Consider the following 27,155-nt stretch of genomic DNA (forward strand, 5'->3'; position numbering starts at 1 on the left):
AATTTAAGGGATTGCAGGAATCCAACAGAATGGCAGCATCATGGTTCCTATTGTTTATTTTTTGTGTTGTTAATTATGCAATGTTCATCAAGAGCATATTACAAATTTCATTAAATTTATTTATCAGGAAAATGCAGTTGAAGTAGTGAAACCTGGTCCTATTAAGCGCCTGTACAATTTCATCAATGCGGTGAAAGAGATGGAGGAAGAACCTAAGGAAGCAGTAGAACCTGAAAAGAAAACACCTGAAGGTTAGTTGAAAATAAAGTTTTGTATTATTTACACAAAAACTTAAGTTTTTCCTCCAGAGTGCAATATTTCATCATACACTACTGTTTGTGGGAATTGCAACACCAAGAAGGAAATGCATGAATTCAATTAATTTAATACTACAGGTTAGGTGCATGACAAGTAAATAATGATTACTTTTTCAAATCTGTACATATTCTTTGAGCCTGTGGAGATGCCTGAAGCTGGGGAAGAACCTTGAGCTCCACAACCTCCGTTAGGTATTGGTTGCTGTCGAAAGTGCCCTCAATAGGTACGAGGCAAGATCGGTTGTTGTAACCAATGGCACCCCAAACGATCACCACCTGGTATTTGTCCACTGTGCTGCTCCACAATGCAGCCCTCCAGGTTGCGCTCACCGTGGTACTGCCTGACATTTATGTGGCCATCACTGTAAGACACGTTGAAGGGAGACTCACCTGAAAAGATTACATATTGCCACTCAGCACCCCAGCGTTGGTGTTCACATGCCCATTACAGTCAGAGGAGCTTGTGGTTTCTGGACAGTGGGAGCCAACGTAATGGCATGCGTGCAACCAGTCCACCCTGCAGCAGATGGCGACGAACTGTCGATGCAGGCAAGTTCACCCCTTTTACAGTGCTCCAGCGATGAGCCAGCACTGTGGATGACGCTGTATAGTCCATAATGGCAATGCAGACAAGATTACGGTCATCCTGTGCTGTGGTCACGTTCCGTGGTCCAGTTCCTCTATCCACTGCTTCCACACACGCATTACTGTCGTGGAAGCATGCACTGCGCGAGCCGAAATGTCACAGTATGACAACCCCGTTTCCCGGAGACTGATCATTCTGCCCTGTTTGAACTTGCTCACATGCCGATATGGCTCCCTTTGATGTTGACGAGGCATACTGGCACTCATTGTATTGTTTCCACCTTGTGTGACAGCTCTGCACAGACTACACTAGGCGCAACACCGACCCTGTCAGACCAACACGAGAGGGCTCTGCTCGGCCCACATGTACTGCATCTCACTGCAAAACGTATCATGTATTGCTTGCACACCTGTCACCACTTCCACCAAGTGTGGTGCTGTTTGGGTTATTCTTTCTCAGTGTTGCACTTTTCACAAATGGCAGTGTATTTCTAATAGTGGAGGACCATCTTTGAGTTGACCATTACAAGTCAGCACCCACTATGCATAGGGCTTTTTGCCTAATTACATGTATTGTGTTTTACGTTATTTATGGTCAGCTGCCAATGACTACACCATCTATTGACTAAACCTGTGTCGTCTTAGAGTTTTTAGTGTTTTATCTTAGCTCTTAGTGTTTTATCTACGAGGGTCGGAACTTTAATAGTGATAACTATTTATTTACAGCTCATATAAAATAGATATGTGTTTCAATGTTTTACTGACATTCAAAGTAGTCACCAGCATTGTGTATAACCCATTGCCAGTGATGTGGAAGTTGTAGGATACTCTTAGCAGTGCCAGTTGTGTTGACAGTTTGAGCAGCGCAGTCTGTTGGCCAACAAATTTGTAGTAGCTCTGAAGCAAATGCCGTGAAGTGTTTCTTCAGTTTAGAAATTGAGTTGAACTCATGAGGGCTTAAGTCAGGGAAGTGCAGTAGGTGGTATAGCACTTAGCAGCTCCATCAGTCAAACAAATCAGTAACATCTTGCACTGTATGTCCTTGAGCATTGTCCTGCAAAATGATGCTCAGGTCCTGCAGAAAGTGTCATCACTTCTGTCTCTAACTGTTCATTTTTTGAACACAACCTATGACCAGCTTAGAGACAGGCCCTGTCTTCCACTTTTAAGCTCTAAGGTCTTCTAATCTCATGTGGTGCAGTCCCAAACAATCAGTCTTTTCTTCTCACCTGTCGTGTAAGTCTCACCTGACCTGGGGTTCTGGGCAGTCTTTTGCATAACTCTCCCCATTTCCTAAACCTTGTTAGTCCTCTTTCTTCATCCCTCTTTCTTCCCCTTCAACCCTTCCCCCAAAAGAAGGAGCCACTGGCTCCGAAAGCTTGCACTTTTCCATAACTTTTACATATGTTTTCTCCTGACACTGCTTTGTGAGTAGACTTTTTACATATACAGTTATGTTATATTTTCAAGATGGTTATTTTCATTGATATATTCGCTTATAATCAGCCATATAGGCCTTATGAAAGAAGACATAATAATGAAAAGACAAAAAATTGAAATAAATGAAAAGCACCAGTTTGCTTTTGATCTACAATATTACTTTTATTGTGTTAAATGGTTTTTGGCTTACAAGGCCATCTTCAGACTTTTACTGAGTATTGTCACCAGAGAATTTACAATGTTTGCAAACAACATTGGAAGAGAAGTAACACATCTAGATTAAAGCAGAAACATACAGTAAGTAACATCTTAGACAGTGTGGTAGTAATGCAATGAAAAAAGCAAATAAATAATAATGAAGTAGACAGGAAAAACTTTTAACACAGGATAGGAACAGCATGCCTACATAATCGTTTCTATTAATAAACAAAACTAATAAAATAAAATAAAATTAGTACTTGACAAGGCAACATCAGGAGGTATAAAACATGAAGAGTGATACACAAACCAATTAAAAGAAGAAACAATTATCAATGTAACTACAGAATACATAAGGAACTTATGCAATATCAATAAGATAAACAGAAAAAAAATAAATGCAGGAAAATGGAGGTGTTTGAGGGAACATACAGAAAATGCATTTACTGTATGCATGAACTGTATGTTCCCTCAAGCGCCTCCATTTTCCTGCATTTATTTATTTCTGTTTATGTTATTGATATTGCTCAAGTTCCTTATGTATTCTGTAGTTACATTGATAATTGTTTCTTCTTTTAATTGGTTTTTGTATCACTCTCCATGTTTTATACCTCCTGATGTAGCCTTGTCAAGTACTAATTTCCTATTTTGTGTTAAAGTTTTTCCTGTCTACTCCATTGTTATTTATTTACTGTTCAATTTTTTTTTTTTTACTTTTTTCATTGTATTACTACCACACTGTCTAAGATGTTACTTACTGTATGTTTATGCTTCAGTCTTGATGTGTTACTTTTCTTCCAAAGTTGTTTGCAAACATTGTAAATTCTTTGGTGACAAAACTCAGTAAATGTCTGAAGATGGCCTTGTAAGCCGAAAACCGGTTAACATAATAAAAGTAATATTGTAGAACAAAAGAATGTGCTTTTCATTTATTATAATGTTGTTCTACCAAGGACTGATGGATGATTCTGTTAACATGACAAAAAATTGAGTTACATGTGATAACTGTTGCCCTTTGATGATTTTCATGAAATATTCTTCAGCTTCAAGGAAAGTCATTCAGTTTTGGCAAAATATGCATTTGAGGCTTGGAGCAATCCATCTATGTGGTGGTGGTCTAGTCTGACAGATCATATGACAACTATACAACTCAATATATGGATGTGAGTGTCTGCCCGAAAGAGCCAGTAACTCCTCCAAGTTACCCAGCCCCCTCTGCTTCATTCTCCCCATGTTAGCAGAAATATAGAGAGAAAGAATGAGGAAAAATTCTGACAGCTTTGAACAATATATCCAGCAATGTAGTGTTTTCATTGTGTTTGTCTTTGCTATCACTGTTAACAGTATAACATCTCAGTAAGAGATCCGGTATTCTTTATTAGTAGACAAGGATGATGATAAACTATTCATCTGTTCTTCCTGGAGCCTCAGAACAACATGTCTGCTGCAACTGACAATTAGAAGACTGGAGAAATTGGTGGAGAAGAAAGGTTTTTAGTACTAAGTTGAGAAATCTTGTTTTTGCCCCATTCCAGTATTCTTCTTTTGTTTATAACGTTTCTGGATGAAGGATGATAATAAACTATTCACAATTACTAAGAATTACTGGACCTAAGAAGTGATTTTAAATTTCCTGAATATTCCTAAATGTATTACCGGTAATCGTCATCGATGAGGAGGAGACAAAGTTTGTCTGTTCTGATTTAACAGAGTGTAGTTGTTGTCTCAATTTGATTGTGCAATCCATCATTTGTGGCTCTGCAAGAGCATCACATAAAAAATGTTGGATGTGGTGAACCTGGAGAGAATCAGATACTTCACCATAGTCTTAGGACCAACCCTATCCTCGCTCTCTGTGCTGGGATGGGTGAACAGAGCCTGTTAAATATATACCATATAGAAACAGCTGCATACTATATCATTGTTGATCCACAAATTAAAAACTTTTTAGTAAGTGTGTTTGATCATTTGAGGCCTTTTTGGATCCAGACAAAGGACGGCTTTCATATACATAAATGTCGCACATGTCACAGTTTTACAACAAGACGAAGAATGTACTTCTATGGTTTCTTGAGAGGCCCAGAATTATTTTAAAATTGGTAATTTTTTAAGAGCAGTTCAGTCTACAAGTTAATTTGTAAGTCCTCATTTTTTAAAGCTTTAGGTAATCCAAACAATTATATAGTAGTACACACTGATGGTCCAAAGCAAGGGAACTCCTGTGCCTATTTGTTTCATTTTGGTTTATTTATTTATGTACCGTGTATTTGTAGGATTCGCCTTTCGGGCAAATTTGCTGTGTGCAGGGTGGATATATAAACATTTCTGAGAGCACTGAAGTAGATGAAGCATCATCAAAGTAAAAAGTACACTCCTGGAAATGGAAAAAAGAACACATGGACACCGGTGTGTCAGACCCACCATACTTGCTCCGGACACTGCGAGAGGGCTGTACAAGCAATGATCACACGTACGGCACAGCGGACACACCAGGAACCGTGGTGTTGGCCGTCGAATGGCGCTAGCTGCGCAGCATTTGTGCACCGCCACCGTCAGTGTCAGCCAGTTTGCCGTGGCATATGGAGCTCCATCGCAGTCTTTAACACTGGTAGCATGCCGCGACAGTGTGGACGTGAACCGTATGTGCAGTTGACGGACTTTGAGCGAGGGCGTATAGTGGGCATGCGGGAGGCCGGGTGGACGTACCGCCGAATTGCTCAACACGTGGGGCGTGAGGTCTCCACAGTACATCGATGTTGTCGCCAGTGGTCGGCGGAAAGTGCACGTGCCCGTCGACCTGGGACCGGACCGCAGCGACGCACGGATGCACGCCAAGACCGTAGGATCCTACGCAGTGCCGTAGGGGACCGCACCGCCACTTCCCAGCAAATTAGGGACACTGTTGCTCCTGGGGTATCGGCGAGGACCATTCGCAACCGTCTCCATGAAGCTGGGCTACGGTCCCGCACACCGTTAGGCCGTCTTCCGCTCACGCCCCAACATCGTGCAGCCCGCCTCCAGTGGTGTCGCGACAGGCGTGAATGGAGGGTCGAATGGAGACGTGTCGTCTTCAGCGATGAGAGTCGCTTCTGCCTTGGTGCCAATGATGGTCGTATGCATGTTTGGCGCCGTGCAGGTGAGCGCCACAATCAGGACTGCATACGACCGAGGCACACAGGGCCAACACCCAGCATCATGGTGTGGGGAGCGATCTCCTACACTGGCCGTACACCACTGGTGATCGTCGAGGGGACACTGAATAGTGCACAGTACATCCAAACCGTCATCGAACCCATTGTTCTACCATTCCTAGACCGGCAAGGGAACTTGCTGTTCCAACAGGACAATGCACGTCCGCATGTATCCCGTGCCACCCAACGTGCTCTAGAAGGTGTAAGTCAACTACCCTGGCCAGCAAGATCTCCGGATCTGTCCCCCATTGAGCATGTTTGGGACTGGATGAAGCGTCGTCTCACGCGGTCTGCACGTCCAGCACGAACGCTAGTCCAACTGTGGCGCCAGGTGGAAATGGCATGGCAAGCCGTTCCACAGGACTACATCCAGCATCTCTACGATTGTCTCCATGGGAGAATAGCAGCCTGCATTGCTGCGAAAGGTGGATATACACTGTACTAGTGCCGACATTGTGCATGCTCTGTTGCCTGTGTCTATGTGCCTGTGGTTCTGTTAGTGTGATCATGTGATGTATCTGACCCCAGGAATGTGTCAATAAAGTTTCCCCTTCCTGGGACAATGAATTCACGGTGTTCTTATTTCAATTTCCAGGAGTGTATTTCATCTGCTCTAATTCCCAAAGCACCCTACAAACACTACAAAAGATGTAGAGGGCAGAGAAAGCCACCCAAAATACAGGAAATATTTTGCCTTTTACAACAGCAAAAGAAACATGTATTACTCAACTGGGTACCAGAGCATGACAGAATATGAGAAAATGAACAAGCAGATATAGAAACCAAGGAGACCCGCAGAGTATATTTTATATTTTGGAGAGGGGAGAAGCAAACTAAAGTGAGGACATCCTCTATATCATCTGGCAGTGAGGCATGTGTCAAGAATACAGCCTCAGCTTAAATTATGTAACTCCAGTGAATTATAACAAGGTATGCAATAGAGCCTCTAGTACAGGCTATTCCAACACTGCTCCATAGGATATGGGTGCTGACCCTTAGCTTGTCCTTGGGCAGGCCCAGCTAATATATACTACTCGCAAGGCAGGCCTACTGCATGTATTCTGTGCCTGATTGCCTCTGCGTCAGCTATAGGTCCATTGCAGGCAGGTACTTGGGCTGGAGTAGCCTGCTCGATGGGATTATCCTCTGCTGAAGAATGAAAAAAGCAGCCACTTTGTCTTTACCCCTGCCTCAAGATTGTAATTGCAGATGAAAGTTTTTCACTCAGGACAAATTTTTGATCATTCGAGATGGAAAACTGTGTACCAGACCAGAACACAACCCATCCACTTGCATTGTATGGACAGTACTCTTTGAATTGAGCCATCTCAGTGCATTCACACTCCACCAGAAATATAAGAATTTCATCTCAATTTTGAGATGGTGCTATTGTTAAGAATACTGTGGCAATTGGAGGCAACAATTCAGAGAATAGCAATGATACATTATATATATTCCAATAAGTCATTACACTTATCTTGTAGTTCTAATACATTCTACAGGTGCTGCTCATCCATAATGCCATCTTCTGAATTTCCCCTGTGTAATTCCAGATGGGTGATGTGGATTTCTTTATCTGTATCACTGATTTCCCCCATTAGAGAATCTTCTAGAATTTTGCACTATCTTACTCTTCTGTCCTTAAGAAAGTTGTACATGGACTGGCCTGGCTCTGCCGTCTTAACATTAAAACCTTTTCAACAATGTAGGAAAAGACAGATTGCAGTCATCAGTTTCATATAAATAAAATGAACTGTTGAGAATGCTTGTTTCTTTAACACATTTGTCATGATTGACATCTAAACCAACATCCTACAACATGAATGACTTTAATTGCTACTTATCATAAAGAAGATACATCATGTTGCAGACAGGCACAATTAGAAGTGTCACACTGGAAATGAGCGTGTGACATTGTTGGCCAGGAGGCCCCATCTGGGGAAGTTCAGCCACTGAGCGCAAGTCTTATTTCAGTCGACGCTACATTGGGTGACTTGCGTGCCAGTGATGAGGATGAAATGGTGGTGAGGACAACGCAACACCCAGTCCACGAACGGAGAAAATCTCCAACCCAGGCGGGAATCAAACCTGGGCCCACTGCATGGGAGGCAAGCACGTAACCACTCAGCTAAACAAACGGACAGAATGTTACAATAATAACTGTCTTTTAATTGTGCCTGTCTGCAACTTGACATGTCTTCTTTACAGTAAGTCGTAATCTGCCTTTTCCTACATTGTTGATATTCCTACCCGTAGTTTACATTGTTTAAATTCTTTTAAAGTTGATTTAAATGTATGTTATGATTTGAACTGAAATAGTGATTGTCTGTAGTTATTTTACACCACATAACATAATCCCATCATTGCTGGAAGATTTTCATCACAATATACCGGAAGCACTGTAGCCACTTGCTCTTTTTCGTTGATTTAGTACCCATCTCATCTGAATATGTTGCTGCTTTCCAATATTATTCTTCTGGTGATGTCACTAGGACCCAGGGTAATTAAAGTCATTCATGTTGGTAGGGTGTTAGTTTGGATGTTGATTATGACACATATGTCGAAGAAAAAGCATTCTCAACATTTTGCTTTATTTATACAAACTGATGACTGCAACCTTGACCAGCTAATTGTGAGGCATAAAAACAACTTTCTGCATGACAATTGATGAACCAATCTGTTCATATTTATTTGTATGCAGCATCTTACAATTCTATGTACTTTACACAGCTAGCCACTTCCCAGGTCTCTTGTCACTATCAGTTATGTACTGTTTAGTTCTGCGTCAAAACACTACCTTCTACTTTCTTCCAGTGATAAATAAATGGTGTTGTATCCTTGAAAGATCGAAAACTGCATTCTATCTGTTCTCCTGGGGCCTAAACCCGCTAGTATTGTGGAACAGAACTGTGGAATCTGGAAGTAAAGAAGGGGAGCCTGTGACAAAGAGAAGTTGCAAAGTCAGTGTGTATCTCACCCAGTTGGTTTAATTGGAATAGCATTGCTTTGTACAGGCAGCTGTCTAGATGCAGTCCTTATTTTTGACCAGTTACAAGTCATTATATATTAAGTATTTACATACCAGTGATTGTAGTCTTGTATACATATGCATACAGTATATTCCAGCTAAATCTTGAATCCACTTTGAAAGGTTTAAGCACACCAGACCACCTCTGCCCCCGGTAACAGTGTCAGTTCGGCAAGAAAGAGAGTCACAAGTATAACATATACAGCTGAAGCTGCTCACTCCTGGTTAGCTGCCATAGAGTTATTAAACTGCAGGAATTTTGGTTGCCATGTTTCACTTGCTGTTCTGAATACACTGCCTGACAAAAATAAGTGAAACAGCCAGAAGGGGAGGGGGGTAATGAAACTTCACAGTCTGAGAGAGTATGTGATGTCCTTTCAGCGATTACAAAATAGTGTCAAATTTACAAATAGCTTGGCTGTGTGAGACCATTCATCAGTATGATATTGCACCCCATCTGGCCTGGATGCTTGCATTGATTCAGTTGGGAGGGATATCATAAAGCCATTGTTAGTTACTGGCAGTGGGACAGAGTCTGCAGTCTGAGCTGGTCTGACACATACTCTGTTTGGGACAGGTGTAGGGGTCTTGCTGGCCATAGGAGTTCCAACATCATGTAGACAGTTCATAAAGATACATTCCTTATTTGGACAAGCAATGTTGTATCAAAAAATAGCACCAAGATAGTGCCACATGAAAGATAACACATGAGGACACAGGCTGTCCATGATGTATCATTGTGCTGTCAGAGTTCCCTCAAACACTACAAGCCATGACCTGAAGTCATACTAAGTGGCTTCCTACACTGTGAGGCTGGAAGTAACATTAACTTGCCTCTCAAAAATATTGGAAGAATACAGTCTCTCTCCAGGTCACCATCATACTCACTGACAACAGTTGTCCAGGGAGGTGCAGGAACCCTGATTCGTCGCTGAACGCAATGTGATGACATTTGTCAGCAGTCCATGCTCCCTGATCACAGCACCACTCCAAATGCAGCTGTTTGTGTTGTGGCAGCTTATGCATGAAACAGTATTTCTCGAGTCTGGTTAATTTCATTCTCCAACTGATGCTACGGTATGACAAAGAATATAGCTGGGAGTCCATTACTTGTTCTCAGATGGCAGGCACAGATGTGAAGGGCGTAAGCTGTGGTTGCTGCACAGCAAGGCAATCCTCCCTTATGGTGGTCAGACATGGTCAACTGGAACCACAACCACAAGTATGCCTGTCCCCATATTGTTTTGCGGTCCAACATCCTCCCACTGTCACATTTGAAAGCCCCACAAATCTGGATATTGCATGATTAAATCAGCTGGCCAAATGGAGACCACAATGTGGCTCCTTTCCAACTCTCTCAGGTGCTGATGACACTGTCTCACACAAGTACTCAACATCTCTGTGTCTTCAGTAGTGATCACTCAACATCTGACACTTTTTATGCCCCTTGTGTACCCTACCATACCTGGACACAGCATTAGTGAATCCCGGTGGCTGGTCTACCTGTCACAGAGAATTGTAGCTCTAATTCTGCTGATGATGTGTACATGTACAAAGTTACATTGATGTCCAACCATGTCTTCTGGATACTTCACTTCTTTTATCAAGCAATGCAGACCCACACAGTCAAAGTGCAATAGGGTGCCTGAGTGTTTGTCAAACTAGTAATTTATGTTTGCAGCACATTGTACACCTAAGAAGATGGCAGTTTACTTATCAGGAAGATGTAGAAGAAAGGGCAACACTCTCTCAGTGATAATCTTGAAATAGAAATCTTCTTTCATGTTCACAATTACCTGAAGGAGTAGGCTCAAGTCATGATAAGACAAGCACTTCCAAGACATTAAGATCCTCCTCCAGCCTGAACTAGATCCCCCACCCACGATGCTGGTTAAATGCCTCATTTGACTGCAGGTGTATTCAGTACCTTGCACTATTTGAAAAGATGCAAAATTGTGATTCGTCAGGCAAGGTACTCAACTACAAATGTGCACTGCAAGCAGTTCTTTTACCATTTTCACTCAGAAACTGGTTGAGATGTACTTGCATTAACTGAGAGTAGCAACTGCTGCCGAGTTTGGCATCGATTGTCACTGACAGTGTGTGGCACTCATTTTTGGTCCTGTCAGTTAGGTTCTTTTTAGGACCACAGTTCTTATGCTATGTTACAAGGCTGTGAGTGGACACCATTCCTCATAGACATGTTGGACAGTCCGCACTGACACACCAGCAAATTGGACAACTTCATTCACAGTATGGGCATGGGCACATCTGGGTGCAATAGCTCCTTTCTGGTATTCTGTCATAGCTACTGTACTGATGCCATACTGTTGGCTGACACAACACAGCATTTCACTGCCATTAATTTTTCTGCCACTGAAGGCACATATGGCTGTCTGCTGTCAGTTCCATGCCATCTAAAGCACTCAACATTGACCAGTGTGCTCTTTTAAGGGAGTGACTAGGTAACATTTTGGCTAGTGAACTTATTTGACAAGCAACCATTAATAAACTAAGCATATTTGCTTATCAGTTCTACTTATGTAACTTTATGGCATAGTTACATACTGCCAGAAAAAGAAGACTGCTCCTAGCACCACATTATCTTTACTTTTTATTTTATTTTACTGTTTCATGTGCTGAATTTGAAATCATTGTATTGTAGTTACTTGTGTATATTTTTTGTTATTATTTTTTCAGAGATATTCCGCAAGGTACTTATCAAAACAATTGTCAGATGGGCAGAGGAGTCTCAGATTGAAACACCAAAACTGGTCCGAGAAATGTTTGGGTAGGTTTCCATTATTTTTTTTGGAATAGCAATAATGTAAATATCACAGAATGATACTGCTATGATGTTCTCACAACATTGTGAACTGTTACAGCTTATTGGTAAGACAATATGACAGTATTGGAGAACTTATTCGGGCTCTACAAAAAACATATGTAATCAACAGCAAAACAAAGAATGATGTAGCTGCCATGTGGGTGGGACTGAGTCAGATTAGAGCATTGTTGCCTGTACAGATGTCACAAGAAGAGGAGGAATTAATGAGAGAGCGCTTATGGTACGTCATTACAGAATTATCAATTTATCCATACTTCTTGAATATGTGTGCAGCTTGCTTTTGTCAATTCAATCAGGATCACTCTGAAATTGTTGCTGTTGTTTGGTACAGTGTATTGTATTTTGAATTTTATTTTTACAAGCCACAAGTACAACTTTGTCAGAATCGTGACTGTATATAATCGAGTACCTATAAATAACAGGCTCTTTCTAGAACAGTCATTTCACTTTTTCTTAGAAAATTTTACTGTATTTTTTTGCAGAGCACTACCATTCATAGTTCTTGCAAGTCAACTATTACAGCTTATCCACTGACAACTGATACATATGTGCCACTTGTCTCTCCTAAGAGCCATCAGTTGTCTTTTGTGTAATTTTTCTGAAGATGTTTTTGATTTAAACAATCAAGACTTTAGGATGGAATAATGGCAATATTATGAAAAGGATAGGTTGCTACTCACCATATAGAGGAGATGTTTGGTTGCAGACAGCTACAACAAAACAACTGCTGTACATTTAAGCTTTTGACCAAAAGGCCTTCTTCTAACATAGAAAACACACACACATTCACACAAGCACATCTCATATGCATATGACCTCTGTCACTGATCACAGGGGTGGACTGTGCATGACTGCACCTGGTAGGAAAAGCAATCAGAGGGTGATGGGGATAAGCAGAAAGCTAGAGTGGTGAGGGGGAAAGATAGGAGAGTAGGGGCTGGGAAAGGTGTAGTCCTGCTTGTAGGAGAATGGAAGGACTCAGTGGGTCGGGGTAGAGTTGCTAGGTTCAGTCGGAAGGTTTGAGGGGAAGGGGGGGAAGGGAAGTGGGGAAGGAGAGGAGTAAACGAGGGTAAAAAGACCAGTGAGTGAATTGATGGAATAGAAGGCTGTGTAGTGGTAGAGTGAGAGCAGGAAAGTAAATAGGTGGGTGAGGGATAGGCAGTAGCAGAGGTTGAGGTCAGGAGGGTTATGGGAACGTAGAATGTATTGCAATGAGGGGTCTCACTTGTGCAACTAACTATAAAAACTATAAAAACTATAAAAACAAATACTCCAAACCGACATTTCACGACAACTAATCAATTTAAAAAAAAAGTACTACATGTTCTAATGAAAGCATGAAAGCCATCTGATGATGAATTGTAATGATTCAAACCGGAAACGGTACCTTTTGAATAAAGGAACTTAAAATAAATTTGTGGCTGGTTGCTGTCTCAACACCAACATTTGTCTTCAAATAACAGCCACGGTCTCCAGCCATGTCATCATATGACAAAATTGCATGAAATGAAGTATTGTTTAAAGGGTACATCTACATCTACATCTACATTTATACTCTGCAAGCCACCCAACGGTGTGTGGCGGAGGGCACTTTACGTGCCACTGTCATTACCTCCCTTTCCTGTTCCAGTCGCGTATGGTTCGCGGGAAGAACGACTGTCTGAAAGCCTCCGTGCACGCTCTAATCTCTCTAATTTTACATTCGTGATCTCCTCGGGAGGTATAAGTAGGGGGAAGCAATATATTCGATACCTCATCCAGAAACGCACCCTCTCGAAACCTGGCGAGCAAGCTACACCACGATGCAGAGCGCCTCTCTTGCAGAGTCTGCCACTTGAGTTCGTTAAACATCTCCGTAACGCTATCCGGTTACCAAATAACCCTGTGACGAAACGCGCCGCTCTTCTTTGGATCTTCTCTATCTCCTCCGTCAACCCGATCTGGTACGGATCCCACACTGATGAGCAATACTCAAGTATAGGTCGAACGAGTGTTTTGTAAGCCACCTCCTTTGTTGATGGACTACATTTTCTAAGGACTCTCCCAATGAATCTCAACCTGGTACCCGCCTTACCAACAATTAATTTTATATGATCATTCCACTTCAAATCGTTCCGCACGCATACTCCCAGATATTTTACAGAAGTAACTGCTACCAGTGTTTGTTCTGCTATCATATAATCATACAATAAAGGATCCTTCTTTCTATGTATTCGCAATACATTACATTTGTCTATGTTAAGGGTCAGTTGCCACTCCCTGCACCAAGTGCCTATCCGCTGCAGATCTTCCTGCATTTCGCTACAATTTTCTAATGCTGCAACTTCTCTGTATACTACAGCATCATCCGTGAAAAGCCGCATGGGACTTCCGACACTATCTACTAGGTCATTTATATATATTGTGAAAAGCAGTGGTCCCATAACACTCCCCTGTGGCACACCAGAGGTTACTTTAACGTCTGTAGACGTCTCTTCATTGATAACAACATGCTGTGTTCTGTTTGCTAAAAACTCTTCAATCCAGCCACACAGCTGGTCTGATATTCCGTAGGCTCTTACTTTGTTTATCAGGTGACAGTGCGGAACTGTATCAAATGCCTTCCGGAAGTCAAGAAAAATAGCATCTACCTGGGAGCCTGTATCTAATATTTTCTGGGTCTCATGAACAAATAAAGCGAGTTGGGTCTCACACGATTGCTGTTTCCGGAATCCATGTTGATTCCTACATAGTAGATTCTGGTTTTCCAAAAACGACATGATACTCAAGCAAAAAGCATGTTCTAAAATTCTACAACAGATCGACGTCAGAGATATAGGTCTATAGTTTTGCGCATCTGCTCGACGACCCTTCTTGAAGACTGGGACTACCTGTGCTCTTTTCCAATCATTTGGAACCTTCCGTTCCTCTAGAGACTTGCGGTACACGGCTGTTAGAAGGGGGGCAAGTTCTTTCGCATACTCTGTGTAGAATCGAATTGGTATCCCATCAGGTCCAGTGGACTTTCCTCTGTTGAGTGATTCCAGTTGCTTTTCTATTGGACACTTATTTTGATGTCAGCCATTTTTTCATTTGTGCGAGGATTTAGAGAAGGAACTGCAGTGCGGTCTTCCTCTGTGAAACAGCTTTGGAAAAAGGTGTTTAGTATTTCAGCTTTACGCGTGTCATCCTCTGTTTCAATGCCATCATCATCCCGGAGTGTCTGGATATGCTGTTTCGAGCCACTTACTGATTTAACGTAAGACCAGAACTTCCTAGGATTTTCTGTCAAGTCGGTACATAGAATTTTACTTTCGAATTCACTGAACGCTTCACGCATAGCCCTCCTTACGCTAACTTTGACATCACTTAGCTTCTGTTTGTCTGAGAGGTTTTGGCTGCGTTTAAACTTAGAGTGAAGCTCTCTTTGCTTTCGCAGTAGTTTCCTAACTTTGTTGTTGAACCACGGTGGGTTTTTCCCGTCCCTCACAGTTTTACTCGGCACGTACCTGTCTAAAACGCATTTTACGATTGCCGTGAACTTTTTCCATAAACACTCAACATTGTCAGTGTCGGAACAGAAATTTTCATTTTGATCTGTTGGGTAGTCTGAAATCTGCCTTCTATTACTCTTGCTAAACAGATAAACCTTCCTCCCTTTTTTATATTCCTACTAACTTCCATATTCAGGGATGCTGCAATGGCCTTATGATCACTGATTTCCTGTTCTGTACATACAGAGTCGAAAAGTTCGGGTCTGTTTGTTATCAGTAGGTCCAAGATGTTATCTCCATGAGTCGGTTCTCTGTTTAATTGCTCGAGGTAATTTTCGGATAGTGCACTCAGTATAATGTCACTCGATGCTCTGTCCCTACCACCCGTCCTAAACATCTGAGTGTCCCAGTCTATATCTGGTAAATTGAAATCTCCACCTAAGACTATAACATGCTGAGAAAATTTATGTGAAATGTATTCCAAATTTTCTCTCAGTTGTTCTGCCACTAATGCTGCTGAGTCGAGAGGTCGGTAAAAGGAGCCAATTATTAACCTAGTTCGGTTGTTGAGTGTAAACTCCACCCATAATAATTCACAGGAACTATCCACTTCTATTTCACTACAGGATAAACTACTACTAACAGCGACGAACACTCCACCACCGGTTGCATGCAATCTATCCTTTCTAAACATCGTCTGTACCTTTGTAAAAATTTCGGCAGAATTTATCTCTGGCTTCAACCAGCTTTCTGTACCTGTAACGATTTCGGCTTCGGTGCTTTCTATCAGTGCTTGAAGTTCCGATACTTTACCAACGCAGCTTTGACAGTTTACAATTACAATACCGATTGCTGCTTGGTCCCTGCATGTCCTGACTTTGCCCTGCACCCGTTGAGGCTGTTGCCCTTTCTGTACTTGCCCAAGGCCATCTAACCTAAAAAACTGCCCAGCCCACGCCACACAACCCCTGCTACCCGTGTAGCCGCTTGTTGCGTGTAGTGGACTCCTGACCTATCCAGTGGAACCCGAAACCCCACCACCCTATGGTGCAAGTCGAGGAATCTGCAGCCCACACAGTCGCAGAACCATCTCAGCCTCTGATTCAGACCCTCCACTCGGCTCTGTACCAAACGTCCGCAGTCAGTCCTGTCAACGATGCTGCAGATGGTGAGCTCTGCTTTCATCCCGCTAGCGAGACTGGCAGTCTTCACCAAATCAGATAGCCACCGGAAGCCAGAGAGGATTTCCTCGGATCCATAGCGACACACATCATTGGTGCCGACATGAGCGACCACCTGCAGATGGGTGCACCCTGTACCCTTCATGGCATCCGGAAGGACCCTTTCCACATCTGGAATGACTCCCACCGGTATGCACACGGAGTGCACATTGGTTTTCTTCCCCTCTCTTGCTGCCATTTCCCTAAGGGGCCCCATTACGCGCCTGACGTTGGAGCTCCCAACTACCAGTAAGCCCACCCTTTGCGACCGCCCGGATCTTGCAGACTGAGGGGCAACCTCTGGAACAGGACAAGCAGCCATGTCAGGCCGAAGATCAGTATCAGCCTGAGACAGAGCCTGAAACCGGTTCGTCAGACAAACTGGAGAGGCCTTCCGTTCAGCCCTCCGGAATGTCTTTCGCCCCCTGCCACACCTTGAGACGACCTCCCACTCTACCACAGGTGAGGGATCAGCCTCAATGCGGGCAGTATCCCGGCAACCACAGTCGTAGTCTGATCGGGGGATGCGTGGGATAAGCTGGCCGTCCCCAACAAACCCCCATACGGAACCCCACAGTGATGCCCATTGGCAACAGCCTCAAGCTGTGTGACCGAAGCCAACACTGCCTGAAGCTGGGAGCGAAGGGATGCCAACTCAGCCTGCATCCGAACACAGCAGTTGCAGTCCCTATCCATGCCAAAAACTGTTGTGCAAAGAACGTCTGAACTAATCTACAGAGAGCGCAAACAAATCGACACAAAATTTAAATGGTTATTAAAATACAAGATTGCCTAGTAAATGCGGTAATGCTGCTACTTGCGCACTGCTGACACACTGCTCGGCGGCGGAAGGAGACTACGCGAATTTACACTATTCAGGTACTAAAACGCGATGCTACAACTCTCAAATACTATAATACGCCCGAAATTTATGAATTAAACAATGCAAGTACCAAAAACATGCAAAGAAATTAAGAATTAAACTATGTAACAAATGAGTGAGCTAGGAGTATACGACTTGCTGCTGCAGCTGCTTATCCAACGGCGGCAGGAAGCACACTGACTGTGACCAACCGACACTCGCCATTCAAAACAAAAACAGAAGACAAACGACTACGCGAATTTACACTATTCAGGTACTAAAACACGATGCTATAACTCTCAGATACTATAATACGCCCAAAATTTATGAATTAAACAATGCAAGTACCAAAAACACGCAAAGAAATTAAGAATTAAACTATGTAACAAATGAGTGAGCTAGGAGTATACGACTTGCTGCTGCAGCTGCTTATCCAACGACGGCAGGGAGCACACTGACTGTGACTTCATTTGTCAAATTGTTAGAGTGGCCTCAAATTAGTGTGACATGACATTCACTTCAACAATATTTATTGATGATGAGAGTGAAACATGAAGAATAATCATTGCTTCGAGCAGCAACTGAGTAAGGCTGCCTTATAACTATGCTGCGAAAATAGCCACTTCATACACTAACCCTAAGACTGCCACAGAAAATACTGATTATTCATCATATTTCACAGTAATCAATACATATACTTGAAGTAAACAACACAACAGACTAATTTCGTGCTGCTGTATCAATCGGATACATAAAGTTACACATTGAGCGATCTTTTGTTCGTAGTGAGAACCAAAACGACATTTTCTGTTAGCTCAGTGCCTTGCATAAAACATCCCATGAACTTCCATTTTTTGGACTGACTTTATGTACTTATAACAAAAATAAGCTAAGTATACTGATAACTCTATCAGAGCCTGTACAGGCAGACAATATTACACCAATTTTAGACCAGTTACGAATTTCTCAGTTCATTTCTTCCCATGACTACTTATTGCCACTGTGCAGTAGTCATAACTTCATATGCTTTGCCCTGTGCTTATGCCCTATATACTGCTGTCTTTTGCAGACATTTCTTATACAATAAAAGCTATAACCATCTCGGCGTTGTATCTGACAGATTCAGGTCTTGTTGTCTCTCATCAGTTCTGTTTATTGTTTCTGTCCTGAAATTTTCATTATCAGACAGTTAAAAATATCCTCAGAAACAGTGCAAAAAGGCACACGATGGTTCTTAACAGAGAGAAATAAACTTACATTTTATATTCTGTTGGTAGGAGGTAACAACACTTTACTACATAAGTTATATTGGCGGAAAAACCATTGTAACTGAACTAGTTCTGCAAAGTTCGCAGAAGAGCTTCTGTGAGGTTTGGAAAGTAGGAGATGAGATATTGGCAGAATTGAGGCTGTGAGGACGTGTTGTGAGTCGTGCTTGTGTAGCTCAGTCAGTTGTGTAATTGCCTGCAAAAGGCAAAAGTCCAGAGTTTGAGTCTCGGTCCGGCACACAGTTTTAATCTGCCAGGAAGTTTCATATCAGTGCACCCTCCACTGCAGAGAGAAAATCTCATTCTGAAAACCATTGTACTCAGTCGAATTTATGTTGTGTAATTGTAATAAATTACAGAAAGGAAATATAATCGAGAAAACTGATAAATTAATGAGGCATAATTACTGGCTGGTACTTCCTTCAGTAGACGAAATGTGTAGTGCTACCAATAGACACATGTAAAAGTAAGGGACACACTTGCTAACTTTCAGAAATATTAGTGCCTTCAGCGGGTAGAAGAAAGGGACAGGCTGAGGAAGGCTAAAAATCAATGGTGGTTACTTAAATCCTAGGACGAGGGGGACCTACCTGTAGTGAAGATGAAGTTGAAGAGGAAGGCATCAAAGAGATCAGAAATGGCACATTGGTAAACACTCTGCAAGCTTCAGTCCAGAGATGATGACAATAGAGTTAGAAGCAAAACTAGATTATTGGGAAGAGAGATGAATAGTACACTCAAGCATGGCTTATGGGACTTGAGTGCTTCACAAATTGCCTATTTGCTTCTGTCTCGAGTTCTTCGGCCGACGTTCGTCTGATGATTTTACTGATGTTTCGCAAGCATGAGTGGCTGGCATTGTCAAAGCTTCACCCTCCATTGCTGGTGGTGAACTGGAGCCGAACTCGCGGCGTACCAACGTCCGACGGCTTCTCTCCGGTCATTTCTGGTGCAGTTCTCCTCTTGCTCCCTGCGACGGTCATTTGCTGCAGTATGGGAAGCCAGGATCCGTTTACCTTAAGGCTTTCCTCTTTCTTGTTGAAGCTGTTCCCATGTTTGTGTATTTATACAGCTTCTCTAAACAAGCGAGTGTGATAGTGCTTCTCTACAGCCAGAACTTCCCTGTTGGTGAATTTTATCACATGGTCAGTCTCACTCTGCGCGTGCTCTGCCATGGCCAATTTGTCCACCTGCCCCAACCTGCAATGTCACTTATGTTCTTTCATCCTGGTGTTGATTGATCGTCCAGTCATTCCGACATAAACTTTTCTGCATGTGCATGATAAGCAGTATATTTCTGACATTGCAAGTGGGTCCCTTTTATCCTTTGCCGATCTAAGACATTCTTTGATCTTCCTTGTTGGTTTGAAAATTGTCTTTACGCCATGTTTGTGCAATATACAGCCAGGTCTGTTCATTACTCTGGGAATGTATGGCAGATAGGCCGTACCCGACATTTCTTTTCCTGATTTCTTACTTAGTCAAGTGTTTGGCTCTGTTACACTTCTATTATAATTTGTGGAGTACCCATTTCTCCTCAGAACACTTTCCAGATGTTGCATTTTGTGTTTGAGGTGCTGTGGCTCACATACTCGTCCTGATCGCATTACGAGTGTATGAATCATGCCTCTTTACTGGCTCGGGTGGTGGTTTGATAGTTTGTGCACGTATCGGTCCACGTGTGTCGGTTTCCGGTACATGCTATGTCCCAGGTTTTCGCTGTCCCTTGTAATCAGCACATCTAGAAATGGTAGTGTATTGTCTTTTTCTACTTCCATGGCAAATTATATGTTGGTGTGGAGGCTGGTCAAGTGTCTTAGGAAGTCACCAAGCTGTTCTTCGCCATGGCTCCACGCTACAAAAGTATCATCAATGCACCTGTACCACACCTTAGGTTTACAAGTCGCCGAGTCCAGTGCCTGTGCTTCGAAATGCTCCATGAAGAAGTTGGCCACCACTGGACTAAGAGGACTACCCATGGCAACGCCTTCTAGCTGTTCATAGAAATTGCCATTCCAAGTGAAATAGCTCGTGGTGAGACATGCATGGAAGAGCTTTGTGATGTCTTGCATGAAAATGGAACCGATGTGCTCCAGAGCGTCACCGAGTGGCACATTTGTAAACAAAGAAACAATATCAAAGCTGATCAGGACGTCATTTGGTGCAAGTTTTAGTTTCTTCAGCTTCTCAATTAAATGTCCTGAGTCCTTTATGTATGTGTTGGTCTTTCCCGCATGTGGCTGGATCAGAGAGGCCTAGTGTTTTGCCAGTTTATACATTGGTGAGCCAGGAGCGCTAACAATCGGTCTTAGTGGAAAGTTGTTGTTATGGATCTTAGGTAATCCATACAGCCGAGGTGGTAAGGCTTCTGTGTTGCGCAGGTTTCTCTGTATGTCTGCTGGCAGAGAAGACACCTTGATTAACCAATTCGTATTCTGTGTGATATGCTACATCCGATCTGTGCTTAGTTTTTGGTATGTCGTCGGAACTAATAGGTCTCAGATCTTTTGCTCATAATCTTCGTTGTTCATTATGACGGTCGCATTCCCCTTATCGGCAGGCAGTACCAATATACTCTTGTCGGCATTAAGATTCTTAATAGCTTGTACCTCTTCTTTCTTCAGGTTGCAAGCTGGTGGTTTAGCTTGGCGCAGTTTCCTGGCTGTTTCAGTGCGTATTTCCTCTGCCCTTTCACAAGGAAGGGTCCGAATGGTCGCTTTGGTGATAGCAATGATGCCCTCCATAGGTATAGTTCTCGGGATGATAGTGAAATTCCCTCCTTTTTGAAGAATAGACATTTCCTCTTCAGTCATTTGTCATTCAGTGAGGTTGAGCTGTGTGTGACATGTTGGGAATCACCTTGTCAGTCTGCTTCCGGCATCTTTCAAACTTTTTCTTCTGTCACTCAGTGCAGTGTTCAAGATCATTCTGGATGCTCCCGTGAGTGATGCTGTCAATCTTGTCCCAGTCGTCTTGATGCATTCTGCTACTTAGTTGATGGAATATATCCAACAGTTCCTGATCCATTCTTGCCAAGTCTCTCCGTGTTGTATGAATTGCATGAAAAAAAGCTCGTTCCATTCTGTCGTAGATACGATGTGCTTTGGCAGTGGTGAATAGTTGCTTACATTTCAAGAAGTTCGGTGTAGTATCTTCATCTCTTCACTGCGAAAGGAAGGCAAGAGAGGACATCAATTGCACTTTCTTCTTCCGTCATTGGTCAAGGCATCGGTACAATCTGCAAATCTCCTCGGTGTAGAGGCATGATACAAAATTGTTAAGGCTTTCGTGGCCAAACACTCGACGAAGTAAGAAATCAGGAAAAGAAATGTCGGGTATGGCCTTTTTACCATAAATTCCCAGAGTCACGGACGGAATTGGCCATATATTGTACAAACATGGCGTAAAGACTATTTTCAAACCGACAAGGAAGATCAAAGAATGTCTTAGATTAGCAAAGGACAAAAGGGACCCACTTCCAATGTTGGGAATATACCGCTTACTATGCACATGCAGAATAGTTTATGTCGGAATGACTGGATGATCAATCAACACCAGGATTAAAGAACACAAGCGACATTGCAGGTTGGGGCAGGTGGAGAAATCGGCCAAGGCAGAGTATACACAGAGTGAGACCGACCATGTAATAAAATTCTCCGACACGGAAGTTCTGGCTGTAGAGAAGCACTATCACACTCTCTTGTTTAGAGAAGCTGTAGAAATACACACGCACAGGAACAGCTTCAACAAGAAAGAGGAATGCCTTAAGGTGAACGGATCCCGGCTTCCCGTGCTGCAGCGAACGATTGTCGCAGGTAGCAAGAGGAGAACCGCACCGGAAATAACCGCGAATAAGCCCTCAGACGTTGGCGCGCCAGGTACATATAGTCTGCGGCCATGAGCTCAGCTCCAGTTCACCACTGGCAATGGAGGGTGAAGCTTTGACAATGCCAGCCAATTATGCTCGCGAAACGTCTGTAGAATCATCAGACGAATGTCGACCGAAGAACCCGAGACAGAAGCAAGTAGGCAGTTTGTCAACAAGTGACCACAAAAGCCTTAACAACTTGAGTGCTTGCTACAATGCACTGGCTATTTGAATTCCCCAGCCTCATTCTAGTTTCCTTGAACTCTGGAGATGGGAACTTGCCCTCCAACATATGCTCATATCTCGACACCCTCCTGGACTTCAGCTACATTAACACATCTACCCTTTCTGTTTTTCCAATTAATCTGTTTTCTTTATTTTTGAAAACATTATTAGAGGTATCAGTGATCCAATTATAATCTATGAAAATAATTATAACAGTGTAGATCACAAGGCACATTTATTCAAAGTTGACAGGTTTTGATCATTACATGATCATCTTCAGACCTAGCCATTTTGATGCACAATGGCTCTGCATGGAATAGGTACACTGAATGATGGTCATTCAGCAGTTTCTGCTTCATACTCAGTCATTGTCCATCAAAATGGCTTGGTCTGAAGATGATCATGTAGTGATCAAACTACCCACCTTTGAATAAATTTGCCTTGTGAACTACACTGTTATAATTATTTTCAAAATTTGTTTTCTGCCCTAATTCTAAACTGAAGTATTATCTCTCTTCCCTCTAATCTATATTTACTACTCACTCTGTCCTTACTGTCTCTGTACCAAAGCTGGCTGAGTGCTCACCAATGTACCATCTCTATTGCACTGTCTCTCTGACACCCCCCCCACCTTCCATCTCTGAGTGTTCTTCACTGCATGTGGGCTCTGAGTGACATGGCCTCCCTATTTAACCTTCCCCAGCTGTAAAAGTTCTGTGTCTGCTACACTCGTACTCTTCACTTAACAGGCATTAGTCAGCGAGTCACACATTCTGGAACATTCAGTACACACCTTTCTTTGGAGTAGAGACCATTGTCGAGTGGCATTAACATTATTCGAGGACATATTGAGTGAGCATGGTAGGTCAGTGTGTGGAGCTAGAAGTGTTGGTCAGATCATAGAAATAGGGGTTGGTTGCAGTAGAAGTTAAAGACAGTGTTGAGAGGAAGAACTGTATTAAGAAGTCTAGTAGCTATTAATTAATATTTACATATATCAAAGTTAAGTGGAAGGAATGTGTGTTAGCTTTTCTATTGTGAGTAGAACTGAAGTTATTAGCTATAATGTAAGTGAGTTAATGGTCAGTTGGAGATTGTATTAAAAGTTTAAACTGGTGTCGATGAAGGAATCGATATTAGTTAAATAGTGACTTCTCTGGAATGACTAGGAACACCCATTGTTGTGAGCTAGTAAACTAGGTTTACATGCTGTTAGTCCATGATAAGATGGCAATTTGTGCGGTGGATGTTGGGAACAATAAATGTGTGCTTTGACCTCGCATTAGGACTGCCAAGGGGAGAGCAGCAATGAGGGGAAGGCAGTGTCAGCCAGCCACTTGCCACAGTCCTTACACTGTTACGCATAGCAATGCACAGAGTAATACTTCACATCTAAGTCCAGCTCAACATTGGCAGCACTCAGAGATAAATCAATATCTTTCAACTAGAGCAGATTTTCTCCACTTCTAGCAGCACCAGTAAAAATCATCAAGTGGACAAACAATACATTGTGTTGCCTTTTATAAAGGATACTGATTGTGTGTAATTACCAAGGTGATGGTGTATCCGTCTCTCCTCCCTGATGAAGGAACTATTAATTCAAAAAGCTAGTTAATGTGTTTCTTTTACTTTTGTGTGTACCTATTGGCGGTACTACACATTTTGCCTGGTGACAATAAGTACTGGCCACCAATTCTGTCTAATAATATATAAATTGTATAATGCCAGGCAGGCACCTAATGAAAGCAGCGAACTGCCCTGTATTGAGTTATTTGATAAATAAAAAAAAACTGAATGAAAAAATAACTGTATTTTAATGAATTGTTTTAGATAATTTGTACAATATGTGATAGAAATAAGTTCCATGTTTAATAAATGACTACCTTTAACTTTTCAGGAAACTTGTGAACAACCACACGTTTTTCCAGCATCCAGATTTGATTAGAATCTTGCGTGTTCATGAAAATGTGATGGCTGTTATGATGAACACATTGGGCCGTAGGGCCCAAGCACAGTCAGACACTCAGACACAGGCTCAAGCAACTGGCCAAGAGGGCGAGGTTGCTACAAAAGAGAAGGTTAACAATCCATAGTTATTTAATAATTTTTTTCTTACCAAAACCTGCAAGACAGTAATAGACATACCACATTCCCATTATTCATCTCCCCATCCCTACCCCAATCCTTCCTTCAAGTGTCACTCATATAAATTGCATAAAATTATTGCTTCATTATTTGATGTGATGTCTATGGTGAACAAAATCTTCTCTTTGCATATATGTGTAGTAGCATCACAGTAGAGTTGCATGATTATATGTTGCTTTTGATTGGAGAAAATGTTTTGTTTTTGAACAGAATTTGTATCATTGATATGACTGAAACTTCAACAACAGAGTTTCTTGGAACATGCCTATTTCATCATTCAACACTTAGGTGTAGTGTAGCATCCATTGAGGAAGGTCTAATTTTTATGCTGACCCACAAATCAGTTGCATAATTTACAAATAGTATAATGGCAGCTGGTGATGATAACATGTTATAAATAATATAGTTTGGCAAGGGAAGTTCTTGATGGAATATGCTGTAAATAATTTTGAGGAGTGTAGGTAACAACTCACAAAATAGTTGCAGTGCTGAGTTGTCAACAGGCTCATTAACAAGACACCTTGTTAGCTTTTAAACAAATCCTTTTTCATAGTTACAGTGCACACACACACACACACACACACACACACACACACACACACACACACGTGTGTGTGTGTGTGTGTGTGTGTGTGTGTGTGTAACTATTCTGTGCTGACCCTGCTGGGGGCCCAGCAGCAGTTTTATTCAATAGTGAATCATTTTTACAAAGATATTGGACATGTTATGCTATTACAGTTTAATAACAAAAGAGTGGGGGGGGGGGGGGGGGGGGTAGTATAATACTTATAAACATGCATGTATACATCTGTTGACAAAGATGGGACTGGTAATTCACCGTGGCCTTGTAATAGGAAACATTCTGGAACTTGGCTGAAGTAATTGAGGGAAATCATGGAAAACTTAAATCAGATTGGAGACGGAAACCTCCATTATCCAGAATATAAGACCAGTCTGTTTAAAATAGTGCAACCTCCTTTGCTTTACCCTTTGTGTATAGTATTGTTTTGTAGTGAAATTATTTAACAATGTAAAAAGCCAATCCTATTCTGTTCATTCATTTGTCAGTAGCAATCACTGCACACACTATATGTAAACTATTTCATAGTATAACACTATACACATTATGAACTGTTATCAGAACCATGGCAAAAGTGTTTAGTTTCCATTGTATGTATGTCACCTTCCCATTTACTTGCTGAAAATCTGTGTCAGCATCACTCTGTAATGAGTGATATGAGCTCAGAGCAAGCTGATAACTTAGAAATGTTCAACAGAAAGCAATGTTAACAAATTAACTTGCAATGTGAATGTAAAATGACTTGATCAAAATCATTACAATTTATCATGTAAAAAATATCCATGGAACACAAAATTAATTAACTAACTAACTTGCACAGCTTTGGAGTAAGGTGTTTGTGTGTGTGCTGTACCTCTATAGAAGGATTTGTCTGAAAGTTAGCAAAGCTCTGTGTCTTGTTTATGCGGCATTGATGACTTAGCCCTTCAATTGTTTGGTAAGTTGTTACTTTTTCTCCTTAAATTAAATTATGAAGTTTTAAAGATGAAGCTAAATTACGTTTTAAAGATGAGCCTCAATTACATTTTTAAAGTTGAGCCTCAGTTATGTGACAGTACTCCACATTTTGTAAATACCCTGTGTAATATGTACTTGCTTATCATGTATCTGTTAATTCGTTGGTTGCAAGGGGGCCCGTTTTGTCTTCACACCACCTTAACATAAGTTATGAGGCTAAAGGGAAAAAGGGGGGGGGGGGGGGGTGGCAGGAATCTCATTGTATCATTTGCCTGTGAATCATGTATTCATAAGTCACAGACCTTTGTTATATTACCATATTACCTGTTACATTTTTCTGATCAAATACTTGCTTTTTTCATGTTAGTGAAACAATTGTGCTCTTGGTATTTTCAATTTGCTGCCAGTTATATCATTCAATTTGTTTCTCCTATCTATGCAGTGTCTTTCTTGTTTCATAATGAAGATCGGAGGTACATTACAGTTTTTGTATTTCTTGCAGGATACTTCCCATGAGATGGTGGTAGCTTGCTGCAGATTCCTTTGCTATTTCTGTAGAACATCTCGACAAAACCAGAAAGCAATGTTTGATCATTTCTCATTTCTTCTGGAAAACAGTAACATTCTGCTGTCCAGGCCTTCACTAAGAGGAAGTACCCCTCTTGATGTAGCCTATTCATCTCTCATGGAGAACACTGAGCTGGCCTTGGCACTTAGGTAAAAAATAATTTGAAATATCATGTGATATCATTAAATACTTTACAAGTTTATGAATCTGCAATAACCAATTTAAAGTTTATACTAGGTGACTATCATTTTTATGAGAAGGAAAGTTGCTACTCACCATATAGCAGAGATGCTGAGTCGCAGATAGGCACGAGAAACAGATATCCACACTTAAAGCTTTTGGGCAATGACCTTTGTCAACAATAGACACACACACATACACA

General features: G+C 41.9%; 1 protein-coding gene across 1 annotated transcript in view; it reads left to right on the plus strand.

Annotated features, from left to right (window-relative positions):
• LOC124776932 (ryanodine receptor) overlaps positions 1-27,155 on the plus strand; it is a 694,095-nt gene that overhangs the window by 418,913 nt on the left and 248,027 nt on the right. Inside the window, exons 46-50 of the mRNA XM_047252151.1 lie at positions 128-251; positions 11,460-11,550; positions 11,645-11,827; positions 24,421-24,601; positions 26,708-26,922. Coding sequence (XP_047108107.1) covers positions 128-251; positions 11,460-11,550; positions 11,645-11,827; positions 24,421-24,601; positions 26,708-26,922 — 794 coding nt within the window. The remainder of the gene's footprint in view (positions 1-127; positions 252-11,459; positions 11,551-11,644; positions 11,828-24,420; positions 24,602-26,707; positions 26,923-27,155) is intronic.

This window comes from Schistocerca piceifrons, chromosome 2 (assembly GCF_021461385.2).
Source record: "Schistocerca piceifrons isolate TAMUIC-IGC-003096 chromosome 2, iqSchPice1.1, whole genome shotgun sequence".
Lineage (NCBI taxonomy): Eukaryota > Metazoa > Arthropoda > Insecta > Orthoptera > Acrididae > Schistocerca > Schistocerca piceifrons.